Here is a 24,708-nt window from a genome sequence, read left to right as displayed (position 1 = left end):
GAAGAGCATTTTTAAATGTGTTTTGTTGGTGTTTTTTTTTTAACCAAACTGACATGAAATTAGTTTTTAAATATTTTTTTCCCCAAAGATTTATTTATAAATAACATAAAGATATTTTTATGTCTCCAATAAAAAGGATGTTTATTTATTTAATGCCATTACTCATGCAGCACAGTCTTAAATAGTGTGACAACATACAGGCACTTTTTTCTGCATGATATATCATATCGGTAAGAAAATACCCAAAAAATTATAATAGAAAAACATCTGGATTTTTCTCAAAAATATTGCATTTTTTCAAAAATTTCCACATCTCTCTTTTTACCAGTATTTTTTTTAAATTTCCACAGAATGAATTAATGAAAATTCACACCACAATTATTTTCAATGCTGATTTGATTCCAATTAAAATTGATGATAGATTTGATAATATTGAATCCACGTAATTTGGATGATGAATCTGAGCACACATGTGGCTTCCTTTATCTTAAATAGCCAAGGAATGCCATTTGAATTGTAACTAAACCCATCTGGCATCTTATTATAAATGGATTTTTCTGCCATGAGGGGTTTGGGGTGCAATACACAATGTTTTAAAATCACTTCCAGATCATCTTTGCATCTCATTATATGAGTAGTTATAAAAATGAGATCTATTTTAAAATAACCTTCAAATAACTGTCATGTAAGTACAATTCTCAAAACAAATATTAAATAACCTTCACTACTTTTGATTAACCCTTTATCATCATCTACACACACACACAGTAGCAGTGCATCTACATGTGTTTCAGCATGCAGGGCACTTAAGGGGTAATTGAACCTTGAAATATCAAGAGTCTTTGGATAAACAGAAAATAAATGTAAGATCAAAATGATTACAATTATCCTATCAACACATCATTGTTAAATCAATAGAATAATAATGGGATTATCCTAATGATCCGATAGATAATCCCACTGATGGCCTCATAATGTAATAACATGGATCACACAGTCTATGAAGTATGCCAAAATATATGTAATGCATAGCCTTATAAGTAAAGGAGCAGTCATAGGATGGCCTTCACTCCATATATGCTACCTCTCCACAATACAACTTCAAAATCTACAATGTAACTTGATCAAAGCTCTGAATACTAACAAAATACTATCTCTTCTAATTCTTTATAAACCTCTTACTATACCCCTTGGATCATGGACTCTTGTCTTAGAATGAAGGATAGCTTTTAAATGTGGGAAAGTCACTGACACACTTGGCAAGTATATATTTGTATATATATAGCAAAGGAAACAAACCCGTGATCTGATAAATACTTCTTTTTCTCAGCATAGTACTGGTTGCATCATGGATGACCTTTGACACAATAATACTTGAAGATATCAGTTAGGGGTACTCCTAATTTGAAGGGGCTGACTATAATCTGTGATCTAGAGACTGTTTATCTGCACTGGTGCTGTACATCTTTAGGCATACACACCACTGATGTATGACAATGCAACACTGTTATAAAATGTATACTTTCTATTGCTGTGATCATCAGGGCATTTGTGCCAACTTTCTTTTACGCATTCAACTGATGCAAAGTCAACATAGCAGAGCTTACTTCTCAGTTCTTACTAAAGTAACTGCTTTGTAGACTTAAAGCTTATACCCTACACATGGACTTATCAAATTTAACTCGGGACTACAGACTGAACTAACTTGTAAGTACTGTGTGTGCCAAACATATATGTTACATTTTTAAACAAATCCCCTGTAGACCCTCTTTAAAATCAGCTTAATAACAATATTTAGAGCATATAGTCAATTCATTACATGATAGATTGAGATTGAAATCCAGGAGCAATTGACCCCTGTTAAATTTCAGAGCCTGCAGATGTTTGATATCCCTTATCTAATCAAATTTTCAGGCTTTTTTCATGGCTTTAGACAATCAATGCTTTATTCTAATTTGTCTGGCTTTACCCTAAATTAACAAACCATATTTATTCTTACAGTTGAAATTGTTTTTAAAACTGTCAAAAAATTGGCAATCTGTTTATCAAATGTTTATGATGTTTATTCAAGGCCAAAAAAAAGCTTTTTTTACAATCCATTCCCAGTCAAATCATAACATAGCTTGATAATATAGTTCACAATATCATTTTTGATACGTATACAGATCCAGCTAAACCAAGGGTTGCCACCTTACAATACAAAACTTGCTCAAGTCAAATATCCTTATACAGTGATTAAAATGAAGCATGAACCCCAATGAGACTTTTCCCTGCATGACCTGTACTTTTTACTATTTCAGGAAAAGACATTTACAAGATAGCTTTACTGTAGTTGGTTGAACTTGGGCCAAATCAGTCAAATAAGGTCATTTGGTCCCCTTCAACCAGCTGTAGCCAGCAATTCTAACTTCACCAAGAATAGTGTGCATGGTTTGGACAGAGTGCTGTGTTTTTACCTACATACCAAGGGGGATAACTCCAAATTTGTTTTTGCATGTTTATTTACAAATAATTTAATTTTGGATGTAACACGTCTTCTGATTGGCTAACGTTATTTTGTTATGAGCCCATAGACATAATTAAGTCATGTGACCGTGAAGTCATCAATGTTTTTTCATGGTTTTCTACGGTTTAAAATGGATTTAGAATTAAATTATAAGAAACGACTGTAATATTTTTTCTGTCTACACACCCGCTACGTGCGTTATTCAGTGTGCACCAAATTTTTTATGTTATTTCTTCATAGACAGAAAAAATATTACAGTCATTCCTTAAATGTACTTTGGTAAAAATTTGATTCTTCTAAATCCATAAAACACAAATTAGATAAATGTGTTTTGGGGGAAAAGAAAAACTGGTCATATTATTACAGATATTTCTGTATGAAATTATTCAATCTTCTAAAAAAAGTTCAAATTATTGGCAACTGGGCACAAACCACAAATGTCTCCGATCATTTCTTTTCCCTTGCATTCAGCTTGCATCATTGTTGTTGTTAGTAATATATAACATCTGTGCCATCTTAATTGTCTTTCTGAAATGTGTCACTTTGGCAAATATTTCCTACCACATGATAATGGTATGTTACTTTTCTTCTATAGTATTCTCTCAATACAATTCTCATGACTCACTGTACCTCTCATCATTTTGGTGACATGAACATAGTGACATTAGATACATGCATATGCAAAGCATAATTAGTACAAAACATATAGAATTTTATCATTTACTTTATCAAGATACTGAACATTAAGATGATGTTCTCTTTTATTTGCAACATGTTGTAGGACAGTCTCCTCCAGATTAAAAAAAAAATATTGCAAAAGGACAATAGCTGTTTACAAATAAGATTTTTTTCCAAGTAGCTAGGATGGAGTAGATAGCTAGAATTTGCAAAGATGTGTGCAGTTGACCTTTATGTTAGGTTGAAATGTAAGAAATTTTCTATATAAACAGAATGTTGGTAAAGCATTGTAAATAAAGGTCAGCATGGCCTTTACTTTTAACCATGAATTTCCTCTCAAAGATGTCTGAAGCTGATAACTGTGATGGAAAACAAACATGACAATTTTGCTGTGGTTATCTGCTCTGATGGTTAAGGTTACCATGGTTCTGTTTTTATTTTAATACAGCTTGTAGTTCATATCATGCCATTTTGATTGGATATCCTCAACACACCATAATGCAATATGTGTCAAAACAATTGTGACAATCCGATGAGAATTTTTCTTCTGTGCAGCAGAAGGCAGGATCTTGATTTGGTAAGTTCTATTTAGAAACTTACCAGGGATTCTCCTTCAGTGCAGCAGAAGGCAGGATCTTGCAATGGCAAGGTCAATGCAAAGAAATTGATTTAGAAAACTTACCTGGGATTCCCCCTCTGTGCAGTAGGAAGCATGACCTTATATGACAAGGTCAAAACAATCTCTATATTTAGAAACATACCTGGGATTCCCCCTGAGTGCAGCATGGTGTAGAGCATTAAAACCATTGTTATTTGTAACTGTAAGGTCAGCATGATGTTCTAATAACAATTGAATCATGTCATCTCTCTTTTTACTGATGGCATCATGGAGTGGTGTATCACCTTCTGAGTCCTTCAAAATATCATATAAAATATAAAATATAAAATATTATAAAATCAATTGGATATTTTTAATTGGGTGATAAATGGTGAGTGTTTTGAGTTCTGTTATAAATGTTGTAAAATAATGATCAGAAATACAGGGAAGAATTGTTTGGAATTGATGGACAGACTGATGTGTTACAATTAATTCATCAATTTCGTATAAGGACAAAATGTTTATGTATGAGAATATGAAACTGGTGTTGTTGTCCAGATGTCCTTGGCAAGATTGTCAACCTGCTTCCTGACAATGTCCAAATCCATAGTAGGGGATAAAATCGAAGAATTCCTATAGTTAAGGGGTGCAAAGTTTTCTTGTAGATTGTGTTATGGATGTGATGCTATAATCTATAGAAATATGATGGTATTTTTAAATTTCATTTTACCATGCTGGTGAGACATGCTGCTTTAGCAAGACCAGGGAGGAGGTTGAAAAATGTGAGAAGTTCAATTTCTATAGAACCAATAACAAAGGGGCCACTGGATGTTGTAAAGGTGGGTTAACTAAAGATATCTAACTTCTTTACCAGTGAAACCTAGTTGGTGACCGTCTACACTTTCAATGAAAATCTAGAAGGGATTCATCCAAAAAACTGGGCAAAATTTCACAGCATTTTGTAATCTAAAAATCTTCTTTGTGATTGAAACACAATGTTATGGTAATCAATTTCAAAAGACAACATACTAGTTAACTGTTTTGATTTTCTGCCAAAGAACACATGCATAGGAAATAGTGTTATGAAGTATAATGATTTAGGCATTTAGCACTATAATCAAATTAGCTTAATTATATGCATAATAAACGTAAATGTTGTTCTCTATATATAAACAGGAATTTAATCAAATTTTACATAGTTATAGAATATTATGTAAGGGGATTGAACCAGCATTGCAGTTTATGTGAAGTAATACTTTTTATAGCACAGGCAAAGTTTATCTATTTAAGTGCTGTTGCAGAAAAGATATTTACATCAAACAATTAAGCAAATGTACAAAAGAAACAGCACAGTAGGAACACCTTTGAAAGTCTTTGAAAGGGATAAAAGAGAAGTTGCATGCAATGCAGAGTGCAATGTATTCACCCACTTGTTTGTTAGATATTGATGAGAATTGCATTGCTTAGTGTGTATAGTAATAATTCAACTTATTAGGAAGTGACTGACTAAAAAATAAGAATCACTTTATACAGGGTTCAACCCTACATTTTGTAGTCCCAGACCAACCTCAAAACAAAGCTAAGTAACATGTAACATACATTATTGAGGTATGAAAGGAAAGAGAAACAGTCAAACTGAAGAAGGGATGGTCAGATGCATGGACAGATAGAGGAACGGACATACAGACAAGGTGATTCCATGAGTGGGGTATTATAATAACATCACTTCTTGAATGATTGAAATTAAAATTAATATTTAAGGGACCAGAATTAAAAGGATTTCTTCAATCATCCTTTTTATAATTTTGTGATGAAATTCATATTTCTATAAATGAATATTTAACAATGTTCAATGATTGCATTTTTTCTGTGGTAATTTCTAAATATCAGAGTTGTGGCTAGTTATTCCTTTCTCTTAAAACAGACTATCGTCAGACTCACTCTTATTTCTATCCTTTTTGTAAGACCTTTTGAAGGCCCATAATGCCAGAGAGGAAAAGGACATTTGTGGAAATGAAAGCAACTCAATGAATTTAGTGCAGTCCAAGCACTTTTCTGGATTTATCTTCATCAGGATTGCTCAAACTTGAAATTTTGTATAACTTTTATATATATGAGGAGCTTATGACCAAGAGGGAAACTGACAACTCAACAGTTAACAAATAAGATAGTACATGCATACTGTAAAATATGCTTATTCAGCACTTTGGGATGGAGATGTTTATGACATAGCTAAAGTAGACAAGTGCTTCACTGACTTCACTTAAGGTCAAACCAAGGACATAAAATCAGACAGACATATTAAAGTAAGAGAATGACCAAAGTAATCCTGTCTCAGCAAAATAAACCTCTTATGAATGCTTAGAAAAAGAACAATGTCAAGGTCAAGATGATAATCTTAAGGAGTATGTTTTTGTAGCATCTTTGACATTTTTTGTTGTACTAGTTATTAAAAAAACAACAAAAAGTGGATATAAAAGACAGAACAATCCAAAAACTGCTAAATAATCTACATGTAAAATATGTAAAAGTTACTCTTACTTGTTACTACACATTCCATGGCTTGAAAAAGGTTTCTAGGAGTTTATTTCATGAAATCTAGTTACATTTACGATTTATACTTTTCAAAGCAACAAACATATATGTATCAAGTTGCGGAAATATATATTTGTGGTTAGTATGTGAAAAAGGACAATCAATATGTTTAAACTATTACTGCATCCTATATATTTTATAAAATCTAACTTAAATGATGGCCCGCTAGAATAATGAGTAGCAATCTTCAAATATTAGTTCCATAAAGAAACTAACTTAGCACTATTTAAACAAATTTTTACCCTTATCAGAAAAACACATTTAATTCATTAAATTTCCTCTGTGTGTTCAATTCAAAATAACGTAAGTGACTTGTAATGTTACCACACAAATACTGGCCATAAGCAAAAGCCATTATGTTTTTCAAGATGAAGTTAGATCAAACTGACAGAATGTTTTAACAATCTGTTGAAAAAAATATCATATATTTAATTTTTTAATTAACCACCTTTCTCAGATGATTGGATTAAACTGGCGAAATTTCAAGGGAAATTGCCAAATGACAATTTAATTAACAGCTAATTTGTTGGAATATTCAAAAGAAACCCTATAGATTAAGCAGACAAACTTAGATTTCAGTCCATTGAGCACTTTCAGAAAAGAGTTTTAAGGACAATTTTAGGGACGCAGGATGGCAGACTGACAAAAGAGACAAAGAGTTGGCATAAGGTCAAATGTCTGAAAGATGAGCCAAAAAAGGATAGATTTTCAATTCAAAATTTTACAACACAAAAATTAAAGAATCTACTGATAAAGGTCTCTGCAAATGGAGTATTTGTTCAATAATAAAACAAAACTTGTCTGTCAGATAAAACAGAGCACTATGTATATTGACTCATGGAAACTCAAACAGAAAGGAATGTAAAATATAAGTCCAGTTCACCCTGTCAGTCAGGTAAGGTAATGTCTAAGTCAATTGATACAAAAAGGATAGAGCCTCAATGACAACACAAGGATGCTAAATGTATTTTAAGTTATTTCAAATATATTTTATAGTTTAAAAGTTGATTGAAATTGGTCAAATAGTTTCACAGATTTGGATAAGGTCAGCATACAATGGTGAATGGCCAACAACTTTGGGCCAGGTGATAAAAAAAAGACCAAAAAGCCATGAACTGACTATATTTTTGATAGATTCTACTTTGTTCTTTTATATTTTATAAAGTTATTTTAAAATATTCACTAACTTGCATTTAGTCAACAAGTAAAATTGAATATCCATCACTGACGGTCCAAGATGGATGAGAAAAATGTAACTAGATCAAAGCTGTGCCTATTTTAAGGTCACAGCAATATACAAAACAAAGAAGGGTGAAAAAAAACAAATGAAGAACAAGTAGAAACTTAACATTAGAAATGCTTAAAAATACATTTTTTCAGCACACACTTTACAAAACTTCAGACTTTTTTTTTAACCTGTATATATCAACAATCTTACAGCTACAAATATTCCATTCGTATTCATGTGAGCCCCTCACATCTGCGCATTAAACTCTATCTTAATCTAGAATTGCTATTTTTTTCTGCAGAAGGTTTATTGTTAGACCAGTGATATTTGTGCATAGATATATGTATATGTCAAGGTAGCTGAAATTCTGTACGCTTGCTGATCTTGATTGATCTCAAGACAATGTAGTTTTAGAAACAAAGGTGTTTATAAGTATTTTACTGTATGTTGTATTAAAAAGAATATAAGATAGCTTATATGGAAAGTTGGATTTTAACAAGGGCATGGGATGTATAATTAGATGGTAACCACTTTAGTTATGTCAGTCAAAATTTATTTAAACTTACAAAACAGGATCAGAAATTTGTAAAAAAATATATCAAAAAGTGTGTATAAACTACAAAGCAGTAAAGTTGTAAAGAAAATTCAAGGTGTATTTCCTTCAGGCTTTTTTTAATTTGGAATCAATATATATGTTACGGTAAATAGGTGAAATTAGGAATTACATGTAATTACTAATGCACTTAGTAAATACAAGTAATTCCTAAAACGGCCCAGTAATTACCTGTAATTACTAATTTCAAAATGAATTTTTACACCTATTTACTAACTGTTAAAACAATGTTGTAATATAGTTGATTGATCAAAAGTTATGGTTATACTAACTAGAGAATCAGTGAGTACTCTTAAAAATTGATCAGCCTAAAATGTACTTTTTTGCTATAGGTGCATTAGCTTAGAAATTTAAATTTAAAAATAACATATGATTTTTGTTTTTGTTAAATCATAAATGAAGTTAATAATTGGACTTGTGGAGATGGGTTACAGACGTATTCAGCTATCAAAATTGTAAGGGTTTCACAGAACCCAGTTACTCATCTACTTTTGTTCTGAATCCCAAGCAAAAATAGGATTTTTTTGTAAACTTTCCTCTAGATACTATCCTTTGACTATAGTTCTGTAAGAAGCTTCTGTCCAAATTTGGTAAAAATTCAGGATGGTTTATAAAAACTTATAAAATGGTTTAAAAAACTTTTAACTGCAGAGTGTAAGTTATGTTAACTGAAAAAAAACTAGTCCGTTTATAAATAATTTATGAACAACGATTTTTTTTTACAAACCTTACTTCTTGATATTATCTTATGGTCGTGAACAAGCTCCTAAACACGTTTGGTAAAAATCCAGGATATTTTGAGAAAGTTAAAAAATTAAAAAAACTTTAACCACAGTGTGAATGTAATGTTTACTAGCATAAAAACTAAGTACATTTATAAGTTAAATACGAAAAAACTTGATTTTATTTTTACAAAATTTACTTCTTTAAATTTATCTTTTGATCATAAACAAGCTTCTGTTAAAGTTTGGTAGAAATCCAAGATATTTTAAGAAAGTTATCAAAATTAAAAAAAGATTTTAACCACAACGTGGATATTTGTGGACACGGCTGTCAACGCTTTTGCGACAAAAGTCGCAGGCTCGACGAAAAGGAAAAGAATGTCAACATTGAAAATAATAGAAAAAGGATGGACCATATAGTTTACTTATTCAATTCACAAAAAAGATCATTCTTATTTGATATCTTGAATTATGTCTCTAATTTTTAAACAAAAATATCAAGTTAGTAAATAGCTGTAAAAATGACAAAAAAAATCAGTGAATACCAGTAATCACTGAAACAGCTAGTAAATACATGTAATTACTAAATTGACTAGTAATTACAGGTATTTACTGAAATGTTTAGTAATTACGTGTAATTCCTAATTTCACCTATTTACTGTAACATATACTGTGGATTCATTTATTTTCGTGGGTACCAATTTTCGTGGTTTCAGGAAAATTTGCATATTCGCTGATGTTTAATTTCGTGGTTTTGACAAAGTATGCATATATTCCTTTAGAAAATTTGCAATTCGTTGAATATTTAAATTCGTGGTTTCCCGGTACCCACGAAATCCACCAAAATTGGTATCCAACGAATAATAATGAATCCAAAGTATATTGTTTAGTTCATTTCAAGAAATCAGCTAATGCTCGCATTTTCAAAACAGCCTAACAGACCATATTTTTGTAATGCATAACACACAACCTAGCAAGCAACTTTTACTTTTGATCTTAACTTTTAAAATAAATAAAATAATAATAACAACATGTTCACCATTTGGTATACCAGTATATAAAGGCCATGTTATCAATTATTAACGAAAGCAAAAAATTAATATTCCAAATTCTGACACACATTGATTACTGATTCTTTTTTATATTCTTACCAAAAATAGTAGCATGACATTCATAGAAAGTATATATTACAATTCAGGGAAGCACCATTGAATTAATTTTAGACATGGTGATAGAAGAGCATCTTCGGATAAACTAAATTTTGGTATCAAACAACATAATTAAATTGAATGCTTTTCATTATTGTTTTAACACTAATTACACCTCATGCTATTTTAATGACTTGAAACGTATGCCTGTGCTAAGAAAAAAAGACATTCTAATGCAATTTGTTTGTAACAATAATTTTCATTGGACCTTGACAAATATTTTGAAGGGTTAGATTCCATGCTCTACCAGCTGTAACAAAGAAAGCCATCACTAAATTCTGATTTTTTTATGATATGTAATTTTCTCACAAAATAAACAAGAAAGTCACATTTTGAGCCTCAAAATCTTCTTTCAGTCAACATTGAAAACATTCCAAAGAGTAAGAAAGGTATAAATACCTCTCATGATTATGTTTTACATAGTGAGTGTACATATGACGTCACATTGTTGAGATGCTAAAGACTATGCAACAGTTTTGCTGACTTTTTCAATTATGTCATGTAAAACTTGATTTTACTGTTGCAAATATCAGCTCCCCTACCTCTGCTACGAGTTGCTGGGTTCACTCAATTTACTATAGTAAAATCTATATTTTATGAAGGCCAAGCTTAAAATACAATACATTTATCTCCTGAATTTAAACCATGAGAATGTTTTTTTATCAGTTGAAAATTATACAAAACAATATATGAACTCTATTTTAGGAAAATTATTTACATACTTTTATAGTAAAATTCTTGTCAGTGTCTGTATTGGAAATAATTAAGGGATAGCAGTCAATTTCTCAAAATTGGCATAACAGAAAACATGGCATGAGAATGAGCATAAAATTTAATAAATTTTTTATATATCTAACGATACCTTCCAATCCATTTAAACTATAAAGATTGTTTCCTCTAAAACTTTTCCTATTCTAATATTTTGGATGCACTATACAAAATTATACCAATGAGTAAGTTGCTTGAGTAGCACATAGTTTAAAGCTGTAGGAAGATCTCAATGAATAAGCTTTATCAAATTTCTAGAGATTGCATGACATTTAAACAACAAAAAATGTTTCTATGCAGTTTCTTGCATTGTAAAATCAATACATAAAATATAAATGTATCACTACACAGAGAAGAACTGCTTATATTTTTATAAATAGGATTTGTCTTACAAGTAATTTTTTTCTTTGTCTTACAAGTTAAATATTTTAGGTTGAATGGAGAGCTGATGTTATATGGCTTAAGTTCACATTTCTAAGAAATATAATTGCCTTACCTGTAAGCTAGGATGACAACCTAGTTCAAGGAGAATTCTGACAACACCTATATGGCCTTTGTTGACACCTCTAAGATATATATTGGTCTTACCTGTAAGCTAGGATGACATCCTAGTTCTAGGAGAATTCTGACTACACCTATATGGCCTTTGTTGACACCTATATGTAAGGGTGTCTGTCTACGTTTGTTCCTGGCGTTTAGATCTGCACCTCCACGTTGAAGCTGTTCTACAACACTGGGTTCATCACCAAAAGCTGCATGATGTATTGCTCTGTCACCATCTTTGTCCTGATTCATAAAACATAATTTGTCAGAGAAGATCAAAGAGAAAATAGAACTTGCAAGTATAATTCCACCTAATGTAATAATGCTGTATTTTGATTGGATGAGAACCATGGTATTTTTCACCAATTTCTATATATTGAGATTTTGTTTTCTCTGCCGGGGTATTTGCCATTAGGGAATTCCATATGCCCGGGTATTTGCTAGCAAATACCACGGCAGATAGGAAATACTCTAGCAAATACCATGTCTAAAAATAACTCAATGAATTATTTCTATTCTAATATGACAAATTCATGGTCATTCTAAAAATATGGTTCCAGATGAAATATTGAGGATAAATAGCATCATTATTGAATTTGGACCGAATGACGTAAAAATTCCAGGAATGACGTCATAAATAAAACTCAACGGAAACGAATTGTCAACCGGTCACATAAAACTGGAATCCACTTGTATTACACTTCACTGAAACTGATGAACAAAGTGTAGTAGTCAGCCGAGAACCAGCTTATTATCATAAAAAGGGAGATATATAATTATACAGTCAGTGACTGTACATAAATAAAATGATAAGAAATTATTATAAGGTCAATGCAATTTGACTGCGCAAATAGCACAGCTGCAGTGTATAATAAAATTATACATTCAAGTTGAAATTTCATATGATACCTGATTATAATAAACTTTCTGGGGTGGAACATTCGGTGGAATTAAACAATTATATCATGTTTACAAGGGGTATTTGCCAAAAATACCGGTTTCGAGGTAATCAAATTTCCCTCACCTAACGGCTCTGGAAATTTGTACCTATCAAGCGGTATTTTTGGCAAATACCCCTTGTAAGCATGATATATTTGTATAAAACCCCATGAGAAAAAGAGAATAATTAGAAAAAAATCGAAAGAAAAAAATTTATCAGAACAAATCCCAAAATAAAGAGAACTAATAAAAAAACAAATCCCAGAGAAAAGAGAATTTATCAGAAATAAATGGGGAATGTGTCACTGGGACACATATGATACCCGAACTTGCATATAATGTTTTGAAGGAGCATAACTCAAGAATTATAAAAGTGACATGACCCAAATTTGTACTTGATCTGAGTTTTGTGGTTATCATGTTAATAAGCATTGTGCATACATTTTATAACATTTAGTTGAAGCAAAATGTAAGTTAGAGAACAGACATTGCTGAGTTTTTGTATTTGTTAAGGGGCATAACTCTAGAACAGTAAAAGTGACTCCACAGAAATTCGAACTTGATCTGTGTTTTGTGGTAATAAGCATTGTGTAAAAGTTTCATTACTATTAATTGTAAACAGTACCATTCTTTCTATGCTTTAAGCCTACAGGACCATGAATATCAAACAGACCTCTATATGGGTTTTAGTTTTGGTAAGTCGTTAGTTGAATGTTTTATTTTTATATCCACACTTCCATTGAATCCAATATTATTGATAATGACACGAATAAAAAAACAAACCTCAATTTCAAAGTTGACTTCATACTTCATCAACACTTTGATAACATCTGAATGACCATTCTGTGAGGCTGCTTGTAAAGCTGTATGTCCAGCAAACATTCCATTGGCCTAATCATATAATTATAATAATACTTTATTCCAAAAGCAAGTACAGATTTAATATAGGATATGATAAAGTATAGGTCATATTTTGTAAAACTATATTTGATATTTGCAAGAAAATATGATTCTTTTCTTTTTCATAGCTTTACATACATGTTATTTTAGTATATGACAAATTGAAGTCACCAAACAAGAAACCCTTTTCTTGTGTATTAGTCTATTGAGGCCATACAAATTAAAATGATCTGATTCAGACAGAGACATGGAATAAAAAAAAAAATTCTGCTCATCATTATTGACAATATGAAATTAGCAAGATTGTATCAGAGTAGCCAATGTCCCTAAATCTTTATTGATATACTGGAATATCAAATAACTCTTGTAAATAAATTAATCTTGAAAACTGCATATCTCAGACTAGATTTGTCAAAACGACACGAATGGCCCGTCTCAAAAGTTGAAAAATCTGCAATTTCAACAACACATGTGGACACAAACATAATGGTAGTTTCACATATAAAAATCAGCTCAAAATTTAAAGGCGTATAGAAAAAAGTCTGTATAACTAATTTTCAACATTTTTTAAAGTTGTAAACCCTTAATTTCTGCAAAAACATAGGAGCAGATGTAAACTTTAACTTGATCTGTAACTCATCATGGTTTACTCACATACTGAAAATCAGCCCAATATCTAAAGGTGTTTAGAAAAAATGTCCATATAACTGTGATTTACAACAATTAATCAAGTCCAAAGCCCGTAATTTCAGCAAAAATTAGTAGAGTGGAACTACACTTACACTTGATCTGTAACTCATCATGGTTAACTCACATACAAAAAATTAGCCCAATATCTGAAGGTGTTTAGAAAAAAAGTCTGTATAATGGTCTGTCGTGGAATGATGTTATGACAGAATGAGGGACAAAGGAAAACTATATGGCACCGACAACTACAGTGCAGGCCATAAAATGTAATGTTTCAACAGTTCATTTTACATGTATTTGGATTTTGTATGTAATTTGGGCAAGGTTTAATACTTACATTTGAGATACCCACATCAGCATCAGATCTAGACAGTATCTCATCCACTTTTGATGCATCACCATTAGCGGCAGCCTTCACCAACTCCTCGTTAATGTCACCTGTTACATGTGTTTCAAATAGTTTCTTCAATAGTGCACTTAAACGTTCTATAATAAAAGAAAAATATATCATCACCAAAACAAAACGTCACATAATGTTGATACTTATGAAATAACAAGACAAGAAAAGAATAATAATTGCAAATGAAGAATGCAAGGGTTTTACACATTGTTGAAGGTGTAAAGTGACCAATAATTGTTAATTTCTATGTTATTTAGTCTCTTTCAGAGAGTTGTCTCATTGTCAATCATACCACTTCTAGTTAATTTTAAATAGCTTAATCTTCTGAATTGTATAAAAAATTTCAGAGCTCTTCACTTAATAAATGTGGTTTAAACATTTTTTTAAATGTATACTGTGGATTTAATATAATTAGTTGGATACAAATTCAGTGGATTTCCTGGATACAAGTGAACCACAAAATCAAATTTTCAATGAATGACAAATGTTATATAGGCTTGTACACAGACTTTGACAAAACTACAAAATTAAATATCAACAAACATGCAATTTTTACTCACTCCACAAAAAATGATACCCACCAAATTAAATGAAATCCACAGTATCATGTTTTTTTTGTTGTTTTTTTTTTTATGTCAGTGTCTGTTCTGTTTGTGTGTAAGGAACATTTAATAATGAGAATGACCAGAACATGTGAATATTTTATCCCCATAGCATGTGATAGTAAATACTACCTTTTGTTTTTAAGGCGCGAGATTTTAATAAAATAATAATTACCCCCAGATGAGTTTCCTACTGCTGCTCCGTCGGATGAGGCCACTTTTGTAACAGCTGAGGGATTGTATGTCCATGAAGTACCACAAACTTCTACCTTTAAATCATTATCATGATAAATCTGCTGAACACGTCCAATCTTACCCAATGTCTGAAACGACCAAAAAGATTTTAAAAAGATAATTTATAATTATGTTTATCTGTTTTAAGTATCAGATATAGATATGTGTGTTAAGTGTTATCAAATTATATATGTAAATATTTTCATAATGAAACTGTAGATATGTAGTAATTCATTCCACTGTAACTACCTAGAAATCTGCCAATTAGGGAAAGCCAACTCTTTTCTACTCAAATATAACCTCAGATTTAGTGAAATACTGAACAAATAAGTTCTTTGAAGTTTTCTGTATATTGAAAATGCATATTTGTATGATGAATTCTATGTATTGGATGAAAAATGACAAAATGATTAGAATAATTACGGGTATCATGGCCTCTGCCCATTCACCATGTCCCCTCTGTAACAGTTTGATTTTCTCAGCATCACTACAGATCTGTACTAGATCTCCCACTGTGAATGGTGTAGGTGGAGGGGTGATATTAGCATTATCTGTATTGGCAGAGGAGGCAGTACTTGGACTATTTACTTTAGTTAACACCGCAGGATTAAATGTCCATCTGAAAAAGTAGAACAGTTCAAGTAAAAAAATTTCAACTTAACCTTACAGGATTAAACATCTATCTGAAAAAGAACAAGTAACAATAGTTGAAATTGGAAATCATTCAAGATTATATGTCAGAATATTGTGCATGGAGTTTTTTCAATTTGAGAATGACAATATTTTCAACGAAACTTTTCTTTTTTGTGATAAATAATTAATTCATGACACATGGAGAAGCTTTTGAGATATCACCACTTAAAGTATTATTCTTTGATAATTTTTGAATGAGTGCCAGTTTATGGTGAAAAGTAAGAAATATTATGGCTAGTAAGGATTACTTTTGCTTTTGAAATTAAAGTGCTGCACAGCACTGGTGGAAAGATTACAACAATACTTGTTTAATATTCTAAATATGAATATAATCACAGCTTTTTTTCATCATTAAAGATCATTCTCATACATCAGCAATCATAGCAAATCAACATAGTTTTTTTTTATATGTTATCATGTACATTTTTGATATTTTTTACTTCAACCTTGCTTGCAAAATGATTAATAACCCAAGGTATTGTCTTATGTTTCTTTTTTTTGAGAAATTTATTTTTCTTTTATTACTTATTTTTGTTTGTTTCTTCAATAGAAATTCACCTGGTTTTTATACTTAGGGTTCATTTACATACAATTCAAAGGTTAGTACACCACATAAACTATCATTTATTCTCAAGTAAGATACTAACAATTCAAAGGTTAGCATACCACATAAACTATTATTTATTCTCAAGTAAGATACTTCAACTGTATAATATCTGTGTCAAATAATAATATTGATACAGATTTTTTTGTATTTTCACTTAAGTATGCCATTCAAATATCAATAGTCCATCAAAACTAATAACTGATAGAAGACCTACCTATTTCCACTGGGATAAGACACTACTATGTCATGATCTTCATCTATACCAACGACAGTTCCTGTTGTACCAAGACACTAGAAAACAAACACCAATAAAATAAAAATATTCTTCTCAACATATTACAGTCTGAAAAGGTGCTTGATTGGTCATAGGAACAATTATCATTTACTGTAAAACCTGTAAGATGTCTATTAACAATTTCATCAACCTTTATATATTAATATATATCCTTTGTCTGATCATTCTGCATTTTAAAGTAATTACTGTTTGCTATGAGGAGTTGTCTGACAATTTTGGCTATTTGACTTATTGATAGAAGTTGTTTTTCTGTTTCAAGCATTTTTTTCAGCTCAAAATTTTTTTATTATCAAAAATTCCCCAAGATAAGTAAATAAAGTCATATAGGGCAAACACACTTGTTAGGTGCTACTTTACAATTTCTGTTGTTTTTCATTTTTGCTATTAACAATTTTTATACTTTTCTATATATTTGCAAAATATTCAAAGATGAGGAAACAAAGATTCTAATGCAATTTGTTTGTAACGATAATTTTCTTTGGACATTGACAAATAATTTGAAGGGGTAAATTCCACATTCAGTAACTAAGAAAGCCACTATTTTAAATTCCGAATTTTTTTTTGGTATGTTATTTATCACAAAATAAACATGAGCTACAAACTTATTTTTGGTAACGTTGAAACCATTCTAAAGTGTACGAAAGATATAAATATGTCAAGTTTTATGTTTGATATCGTGAGTATACATATGACGTTGCATTGTTTACTTGCTAAATACAATGCAACAGTTTCACTGACTTTTTAATTTATGTCATTTTAGGCCAAAATATTTGTTAATAGGTATTTATTCTAATATGCTGCATTAGAAAAGAGATAACTGTATTTTGTTTAAACCTAGGCCTTCGTAAAACTTGATTTTACTGTCCAAAATATCTGTTTACCCAGCTCCACTACGCGTAGCTAGGTAACTCAGTTTGCGGCAGTTAAATTTACTTTTTACAAAGGCCAAGCTTAAAATACAATACAGTTATCTGCTAAGGACACAAGCTGAAAAGTCTTACATGCTTTACTTTCAATGATTGATTTAAGTTAATAGTTTTACTACAAGTATCACATAAACTTAAAATCAATTTGATCAATGACAATGAGGTAAAGGTCAAATAAACTAAGCCTGACAGATATATATTGTCAACTTACTTCTTTTAATAAACAAGAAACAGACCAAAACTTAATATTGACAAATGAACCATGAAAATGGGGTCAGGGTCAGATGATACCTGACAGGCAGACATATACACCTTACAATAATTTCATACACCAAATGCATTTGACATTTGCTAGGAGTATGTAAGGAACAGTTTAAACCAGCAGTTTACATGAACGAATGAAACAGTAAAATGAGGTCATGGTCAAATGAATCCTACCAGACAAACATGTTCACCTAACAATCATTCAAAACACCAAATAAAGTTGACCTTATGCTAATAGTATTTGAAAAACAGACCAAAACTCATAAACTTAACATTGATCACTGATCCATGAAATGAGGTCAAGGTCAGGTATCTCTGTCTAATGGACATGTAGACCTTGCAAAGAACTCATATACAAAAGAGTGTTATCCTATTACTCATAAAAGGCAAAAAGTCATGAAAAAATAATAAGTGGCTAAATTTGGTTCAATTTAGCACTTTCTGAAAATTCTGAGGATTTTTGTAAAAGTAAACAGATGATGAAGAGATGATATATGGCGAACACCAAATGAGAGCACAATTTCACACTGATACTTTTGGCCATGTATGTTAAAAGGAACAGCAACTGAAAGACTCAATAATTAACCCCAAAAGTTAGAAGGAACAATAGACATGTGTACAATATGTCAAGCTTACATCGTTACACAAAAATTGTTCAGTATGACAATTTATACAATTCTTTTGTACCTCAAACATTCCATCAGTCCATCCTCCATGTCCATGTTGTAAGGATTGTACAATCTCTAGTTCTAAATCCACGTTTACTTGATCACCTATGGCCAGTCCACCAGGACCAGATCTGGAACCAGGACCTTGTTCTCCTAAAAAACATCACAGAATATACATATGCAGCAAATAAAACAAAATGAATTATACTAAGGGGTTTGTCCATAACCTTATCTATCATTGGACATACATTTTTTTTGGACATATTGTAATTGATGCTCAAAAAGCTTTCTTACAGTAAAAGATAATTTAACCTATAATAAGGCAAAGGGCTGGTTTGTAGTTACTGTAAGCAGATAAAAGTTAGCATTTCTATGTCTCCTTTTTTCTAAAATTACTGTTTACAAGGATGTTTCCTGTGTTACAGTTAATGGCTTTCAACTGATATCCAAAGTTCTACCTTTGACTTTGGTAACAGAAGGAAGTGTTGAAATCTTTATTCCTATCACATAAAGATACACCAGTGATGTCAGTCTCCAAGATTTATTTTATTCATTTTTTTTAATGATTCATGATCTTAGGGGCTAATAAGACCCAATGTATTTTAAAGCTAAAGAGCCTTTTAACAAATTTTTCTTCAAATTTAGTGTAGCATCTAGAACCTAATTTTGCTAGAGAAATAAAATTGTGAATACCACAGATGCCCCTTAGAAAGTGCATTACAAATAGTTTTCTCTTAAATCAATTAAGATTATTCCATATTGTAAGGGAGATAACCTTTGTTTGACTCTCTAATTAGTATGCAGGCAAAGAGTAGTTACTTCCCTTTCATCACTTTATTTTGTATCATTGGATTTCATAGAAAAATAATTTATTCTTAATTTATAGCATCAGAATATTAAAAGGATTTAGTTACCCTGTAACATTTATAATATTAAAAATCTTTAATATCTTAGTAGTAGATTTAAAAATAATATGAGGAGTAGGAAAACAAGACATGGACACCCCATTCAGTATTAGTCCTACGATAAGAAATTTAAAAATCTAGGACACCAATTCTTTATACCATTGGTTTGCAATAAATTGAGAAGAGTCTAAATAAACTACTTAATGGTACAGTATGAGTTTAAAACAAAAGTTAATTGTATTGGGCAGGATGAAAACCTGTAATTTTTAAAAGTTTAACAATATTCTCAAATGCAAAGACTAATTGTACCAATGCTTCACATGTGATTCCTCATAGAATGAAAAGTCTATATATTTCATCTCTGATAACTTTAACAATTTTACTTACCTAACAGTGGTAAATGGTCTCTGTAGAAAGATCCTCCTTTAGCATCGTTTACAACCTTTAAGTCAGCCTAAAAACATACAAATGCATTTAACATGAGACAGGTGTTACATGAGACAAAGTCAGTTTACAGCAAGGTACATGCAATATTTTTTCTTATAATTTTATTGGAGCTACTTTGCTTCCGGTCTAACCTAGAATAATTAAAATTATCTAGAGTGAATTAAGATTTTTTAATGTTTAACAATAACATAGTTTTGATAAAAAATAATGTTCTTTAAGTAGATCTGATTTCACTATTGATAATATAAACTGAATAACAATATATCAAAATGATTTATTAGATCCGAATTATTATTAACAGCAACAAAAAAAATCTTTTCACATTCAACTCAATTTTTTAATTGCTTATCATCAAATGATTTAGATTAAAATCTCTTTTTAAAGGTTTGTACTTATTTCAAAGATTTCCCAAATTGAACCAAGTTTTGTCTGTGCATCTTGACGTCCAGTTTAATTTGAAAATATTAATTTTCAGTTCCAAAAACTTTGCGTTCTGAAAAATAAACTTTAAATTCAATTCCTAGATTTTAATTAATTTCCAGTTTTTTTTTTAAATTATGCTTTATAAGAACAAATATCAACAAATCTTTGATATCAACTCTTTCAATCAGCATGTTTTCTTGAACTCATTATATTCACTGTTGTCCACTTCATGTTGTATTGCACAGGATCAGTGTTCATTAATAATTTTTTCTTAGTTCTCAACCACGTTCTCAACCACAATAAGTAACCTTACCATTCCCTCAAAACCACCTCTGTATAGATTTTTTGCAGCATTGTCCCATAATACATATGCAGCACTTCTAGGACTTGCAGCACTCCAATCCTGAAATTGTTTCAAACATTTTTTATTCAAATACAAGAGCAAGACTCTATCATAATCAAGTTCTGTAAATTCTGATATGTTTGCCTGCATTTATTACTGTGATTGTTGAACAATGTAAACAACTGACAGATTGTAGAAATAATGCTATCAGAATTTAACCAGTAAGTTATAGTAATGCAAATGTCATAACGACATAGATTTTCCAAAAATAAAAGATTTTTTTTTTAGTAAACAGTATGCACTGTCTAAGGGACATAACTATTACAAATAAAGTAAAAAAAAAAATAAACAAGTTTCCCAAAACGATTGTTTAGAGTGTTACACTTCTCTTCTTCAACCATGCTCAAACAAGAAATTCTTAAAGGACTTGTAACAGGAAATTACTGAAGAGTATGTGTAAGTCAGAATCCTGTCACCAAGCATTGAGATTAATGATAAATGATCAATTAATGATAACAAGGAAATACAGGTTGCTAAGACTACAAAGGAAAGAATCAAACTTGGTCAAATGTGATTACTAGATTAGTTTGAAAAAAAAACCAACAGACATTGATCAAATGTATTACTCTTATTATTTCAATGGTGAACAATAAGTTGTATTTCATTCATGTGTAAGTGTCAAGGCAACAATAAAGTTTGACAATCGTGATATCACAAGCATAGTTCGTTAATTTGAGACCTGTATTTCTGTAACTTTTCCTCTTCTACCGTTCCCCCCATCTTGATCCTCCCACTGCCAATCCACTCCTCTCACAACACGAGCTCCAGGAAATATACCTCTAGCTGTTATCTTTTTACTTTTTCTTCTGGGTTCTATAGCACATCTATTAAAAAAGGTTAAAAGAACTTCTTATTCATGTTATTTACATTATCAAATCATCATTCACCCTGACAAATAAACACTGCATACAATTATGAGAAATATCTCTTAAATATAACAGAGTTAAAAAAGAGACTTACTCAGACAAAGCTGACAAACTGATGGATAAACAACAGTTTATAATCATGCTACATCTGTCTTCATTTAAAAATTTAATTACATGTTTGTTGCATTTTACAATTCCTCAGCATTCAACACTCTAATGACCATTGATAAAACTTTTCATATCATTAAACTGGAAATTTAAGCAATGAAACATGGGTTTTGTGATGGTTGTTGACATTTACATATTTACATTTATTTTATCAAAAAATTATGCATCAAGGTATTTGTCAGTGTCACCATATCATAATACCAGGTAAATTATTTTCAAAAGTACACAATGACTGGAAACCTTCTTACCTGTCACCCCCTGGTGTTGTTATTCTATAAAATCTGTGCCTCAAATTGTGTTTATCACCATGGTAACATACTGAACAAAGGTCAAAGTTAGGACATTCTGCACACTTCCACCTAATACCAAATATTGGTTGTTGTCTACAAGAATCACACATTGAGCCATCATGCTTCATTCCTGTAAAAAGTCATTTTAAATTATGAATAAACATGATGAAAATTAATCTGCCTGTTTAAGGGTCTGATTATCGATTTTTGCCATTTTAAACAGTCACAAAGGATAACAGCCTTTCTTCGTGACACTTAGAAAATATGTAAGAAACACAGAACAAGAATAATCTATTTTCAACTGACAAAGCCAGAGGTAGCCTAAGAGTATCATACTTTATGGACCTGCTGGTCAATGGTTGTCGTTTGTTGATGTGACTTATCAGGGGTCGACTTAAGAAAAAAAAAGTACCTGGCAAATTTTTTTTTGATCAACTGGCCCACTCAAAATCTTACTGGCCCGAGAAATGTCGGTCCACGAAGTGGGCCGACACGGTTAGGGGGGGTTTGCCCCCTCCAAGAAAATTTTATTATTATTGGCACAAAATCCTGCAATCTGAGAGCTTTTGATGCATTATTTAACTCCCTTTTTCTTTTGGATTTTTCGTATTCTTTTCCTTTTTGGTTGCTATCGGTTTCAGCTTTTCTTTTTTGGGGTTAGTTCTTTAGGAAACGTTCCATATCATCAATTTATTTAATTTATCTGGGGGCTGCCATTTTTAACTCAACAAATCCCGAATAACGAATCTCGCGCATTTCCGGAGAAACTCGCAATTGTCGATTTTTACCGAGTAATTTGATTGGCCGGCTATCATTACCAGTCGATTTCAATAACACGGAAGTATGTGCAATCTTCCCCGTGGTAGAAAATGAAAGTTGCTGGCCCAAGTGACCCGAGAATATTGACTGGCCCGTCGGGCCGTTCTTTGTTAAGTTTGACTGGCCCGACAGTAAATTTACTACCCACAGGCCAGCGGGCCAGCGGTTACGTCGACCCCAGTTTATAAGTGTTTCATAGAATATGTATAGAATGTGTGACATCAATAATGCATAATTTAAGACAGATGTGACATCAACAAATTCACTTTTCCATTGGACTTGAGCTATCCTAATTAGTTATCTAATTGAACATCCTTACTAAGCACAGATGTTTTACCTCATTAAGTGTGGTTCCAGGTGGTTGCATTGTAAGGTTAATTAACATTATCTCTGATTTTTTAGAATCACATTCATATTTTTCTTTAGAAGACAAAGCATTGTTTTCAGTGTTGTCATTATTTGATTTAGATGCATGACCTTTTTATGAATATGCGTGGGATCTTGAAGTTATTCAATTTTGATAACTAATCGACTTGTATGAGTCGATATTTGCAACTTTTTGATTCTGGTAAATTATTTCTTTCTTTACAATATTTGACTAATTAAAGTCGTATTTTGTCTTGCATTTAAGGGAGACAAATCCTAAAACTTACAAATTTAGACCTCTGTGAGTCAAAAGCAGATTTAGACATGTTTATGTCAGAGCTCTGACTGTCTGAAGCCACAATGGAAAAGTGATCGTTGAATGAAGTCTATAGTTCAAGCAGGACAGATTTCCAAATAGTGATAAGGTTATACATGTACACTATAAGGTAATTGTCTGCAATTACTGCATTTTATAGGATATCACACAGATTCCTGTAAAATTTTGACATCCTAATACAAAATATCCGACGCCACAATGGATCACACAGATTCCCGTAAAATTTGACATCATAATACAAAATATGTGACGCCAGAACGGAAAAGTCTTTCTTGTATGATGACTATAGTTCAAATTTTTGGGTCAGCAGTGAATAGGGATAAGCCATAAGGTGTATAATTTTGTACATTGTAAAAGGAACTTGAATCAAAACTGCATACAAACTTAATTACCTGTTGGTGCACTGTCTAATATTCGCAAATCATAGGCCCCTGCGCACCTATAGTTAGCTGCAGTTCCATTGTCCCATACAACTACCACTTCCTCCGGTGATTCAAAGTTTCTGACAGTTCCGACGTGCCCTTCTCCTCCGTCTTGCTTTCCCCATTTCCAGTCAGGACCCCTCACAACCCTCGCGCCTACACCTTCCATCATGGTCACACGTGCCACACGATTGGACGTGCTAGTGGAAGGTTCCAGGTTTTCTGCGTTCATTTTGCTTAGTTCAGTCTAAATCTACTTCATTTTGAAATGTTTATGTCTCTCTTCAGACACGAAATGGTAGTAGGAAGTGTAAATTCTCGTAAAATCTCGGGGAATCTCGGGCATAGTTATCCTCTGGACTCATCGTAGAAGTGAAACTAAAACCCCAAAACTGTTAGGGTAGGCTTGGTTAGCTCAATCCAGAATATTTCAAATCTAGTCGATTTTTTAAAAGAATTTTCATAGACAAGCATGTGTAAGTTATATCATGGAAGTATTATATACTTCCATGGTTATATTAACTTTTAAAATTTTACTAAAATAGTTTAAATGTTAAATCTAAAAAGTATTGGTTTTAATAGATGAAT

General features: G+C 31.5%; 1 protein-coding gene across 4 annotated transcripts in view; it reads right to left on the bottom strand.

Annotated features, from left to right (window-relative positions):
- The window catches only part of LOC143046335 (E3 ubiquitin-protein ligase MIB1-like), a 66,226-nt gene extending 41,774 nt beyond the window's left edge, over positions 1–24,452 (bottom strand). For 2 of the 4 annotated variants that reach the window (XM_076219449.1, XM_076219458.1), the window contains exons 1-13: positions 24,091–24,452; positions 22,135–22,306; positions 21,532–21,676; positions 20,763–20,852; positions 19,967–20,033; positions 18,643–18,827; positions 16,736–16,812; positions 15,645–15,840; positions 15,163–15,310; positions 14,323–14,471; positions 13,182–13,289; positions 11,505–11,702; positions 3,946–4,097 (exon numbers count right to left, since the gene is read on the bottom strand). In XM_076219449.1, the coding sequence (XP_076075564.1) occupies positions 3,946–4,097; positions 11,505–11,702; positions 13,182–13,289; positions 14,323–14,471; positions 15,163–15,310; positions 15,645–15,840; positions 16,736–16,812; positions 18,643–18,827; positions 19,967–20,033; positions 20,763–20,852; positions 21,532–21,676; positions 22,135–22,306; positions 24,091–24,352 (1,949 nt within the window). In that variant the 5' untranslated portion in view covers positions 24,353–24,452. The remainder of the gene's footprint in view (positions 1–3,945; positions 4,098–11,504; positions 11,703–13,181; positions 13,290–14,322; positions 14,472–15,162; positions 15,311–15,644; positions 15,841–16,735; positions 16,813–18,642; positions 18,828–19,966; positions 20,034–20,762; positions 20,853–21,531; positions 21,677–22,134; positions 22,307–24,090) is intronic. The other 2 variants (XM_076219474.1, XM_076219467.1) reach the window with 2 other exon arrangements.
- Between the last annotated feature and the right edge of the window lie 256 nt (positions 24,453–24,708).

Source organism: Mytilus galloprovincialis, chromosome 1 (assembly GCF_965363235.1).
Source record: "Mytilus galloprovincialis chromosome 1, xbMytGall1.hap1.1, whole genome shotgun sequence".
Classification (NCBI taxonomy): Eukaryota; Metazoa; Mollusca; class Bivalvia; order Mytilida; family Mytilidae; genus Mytilus; species Mytilus galloprovincialis.
Note: the sequence above shows the minus strand (reverse complement) of the source record. Positions and strands in the feature narration are given on the sequence as shown.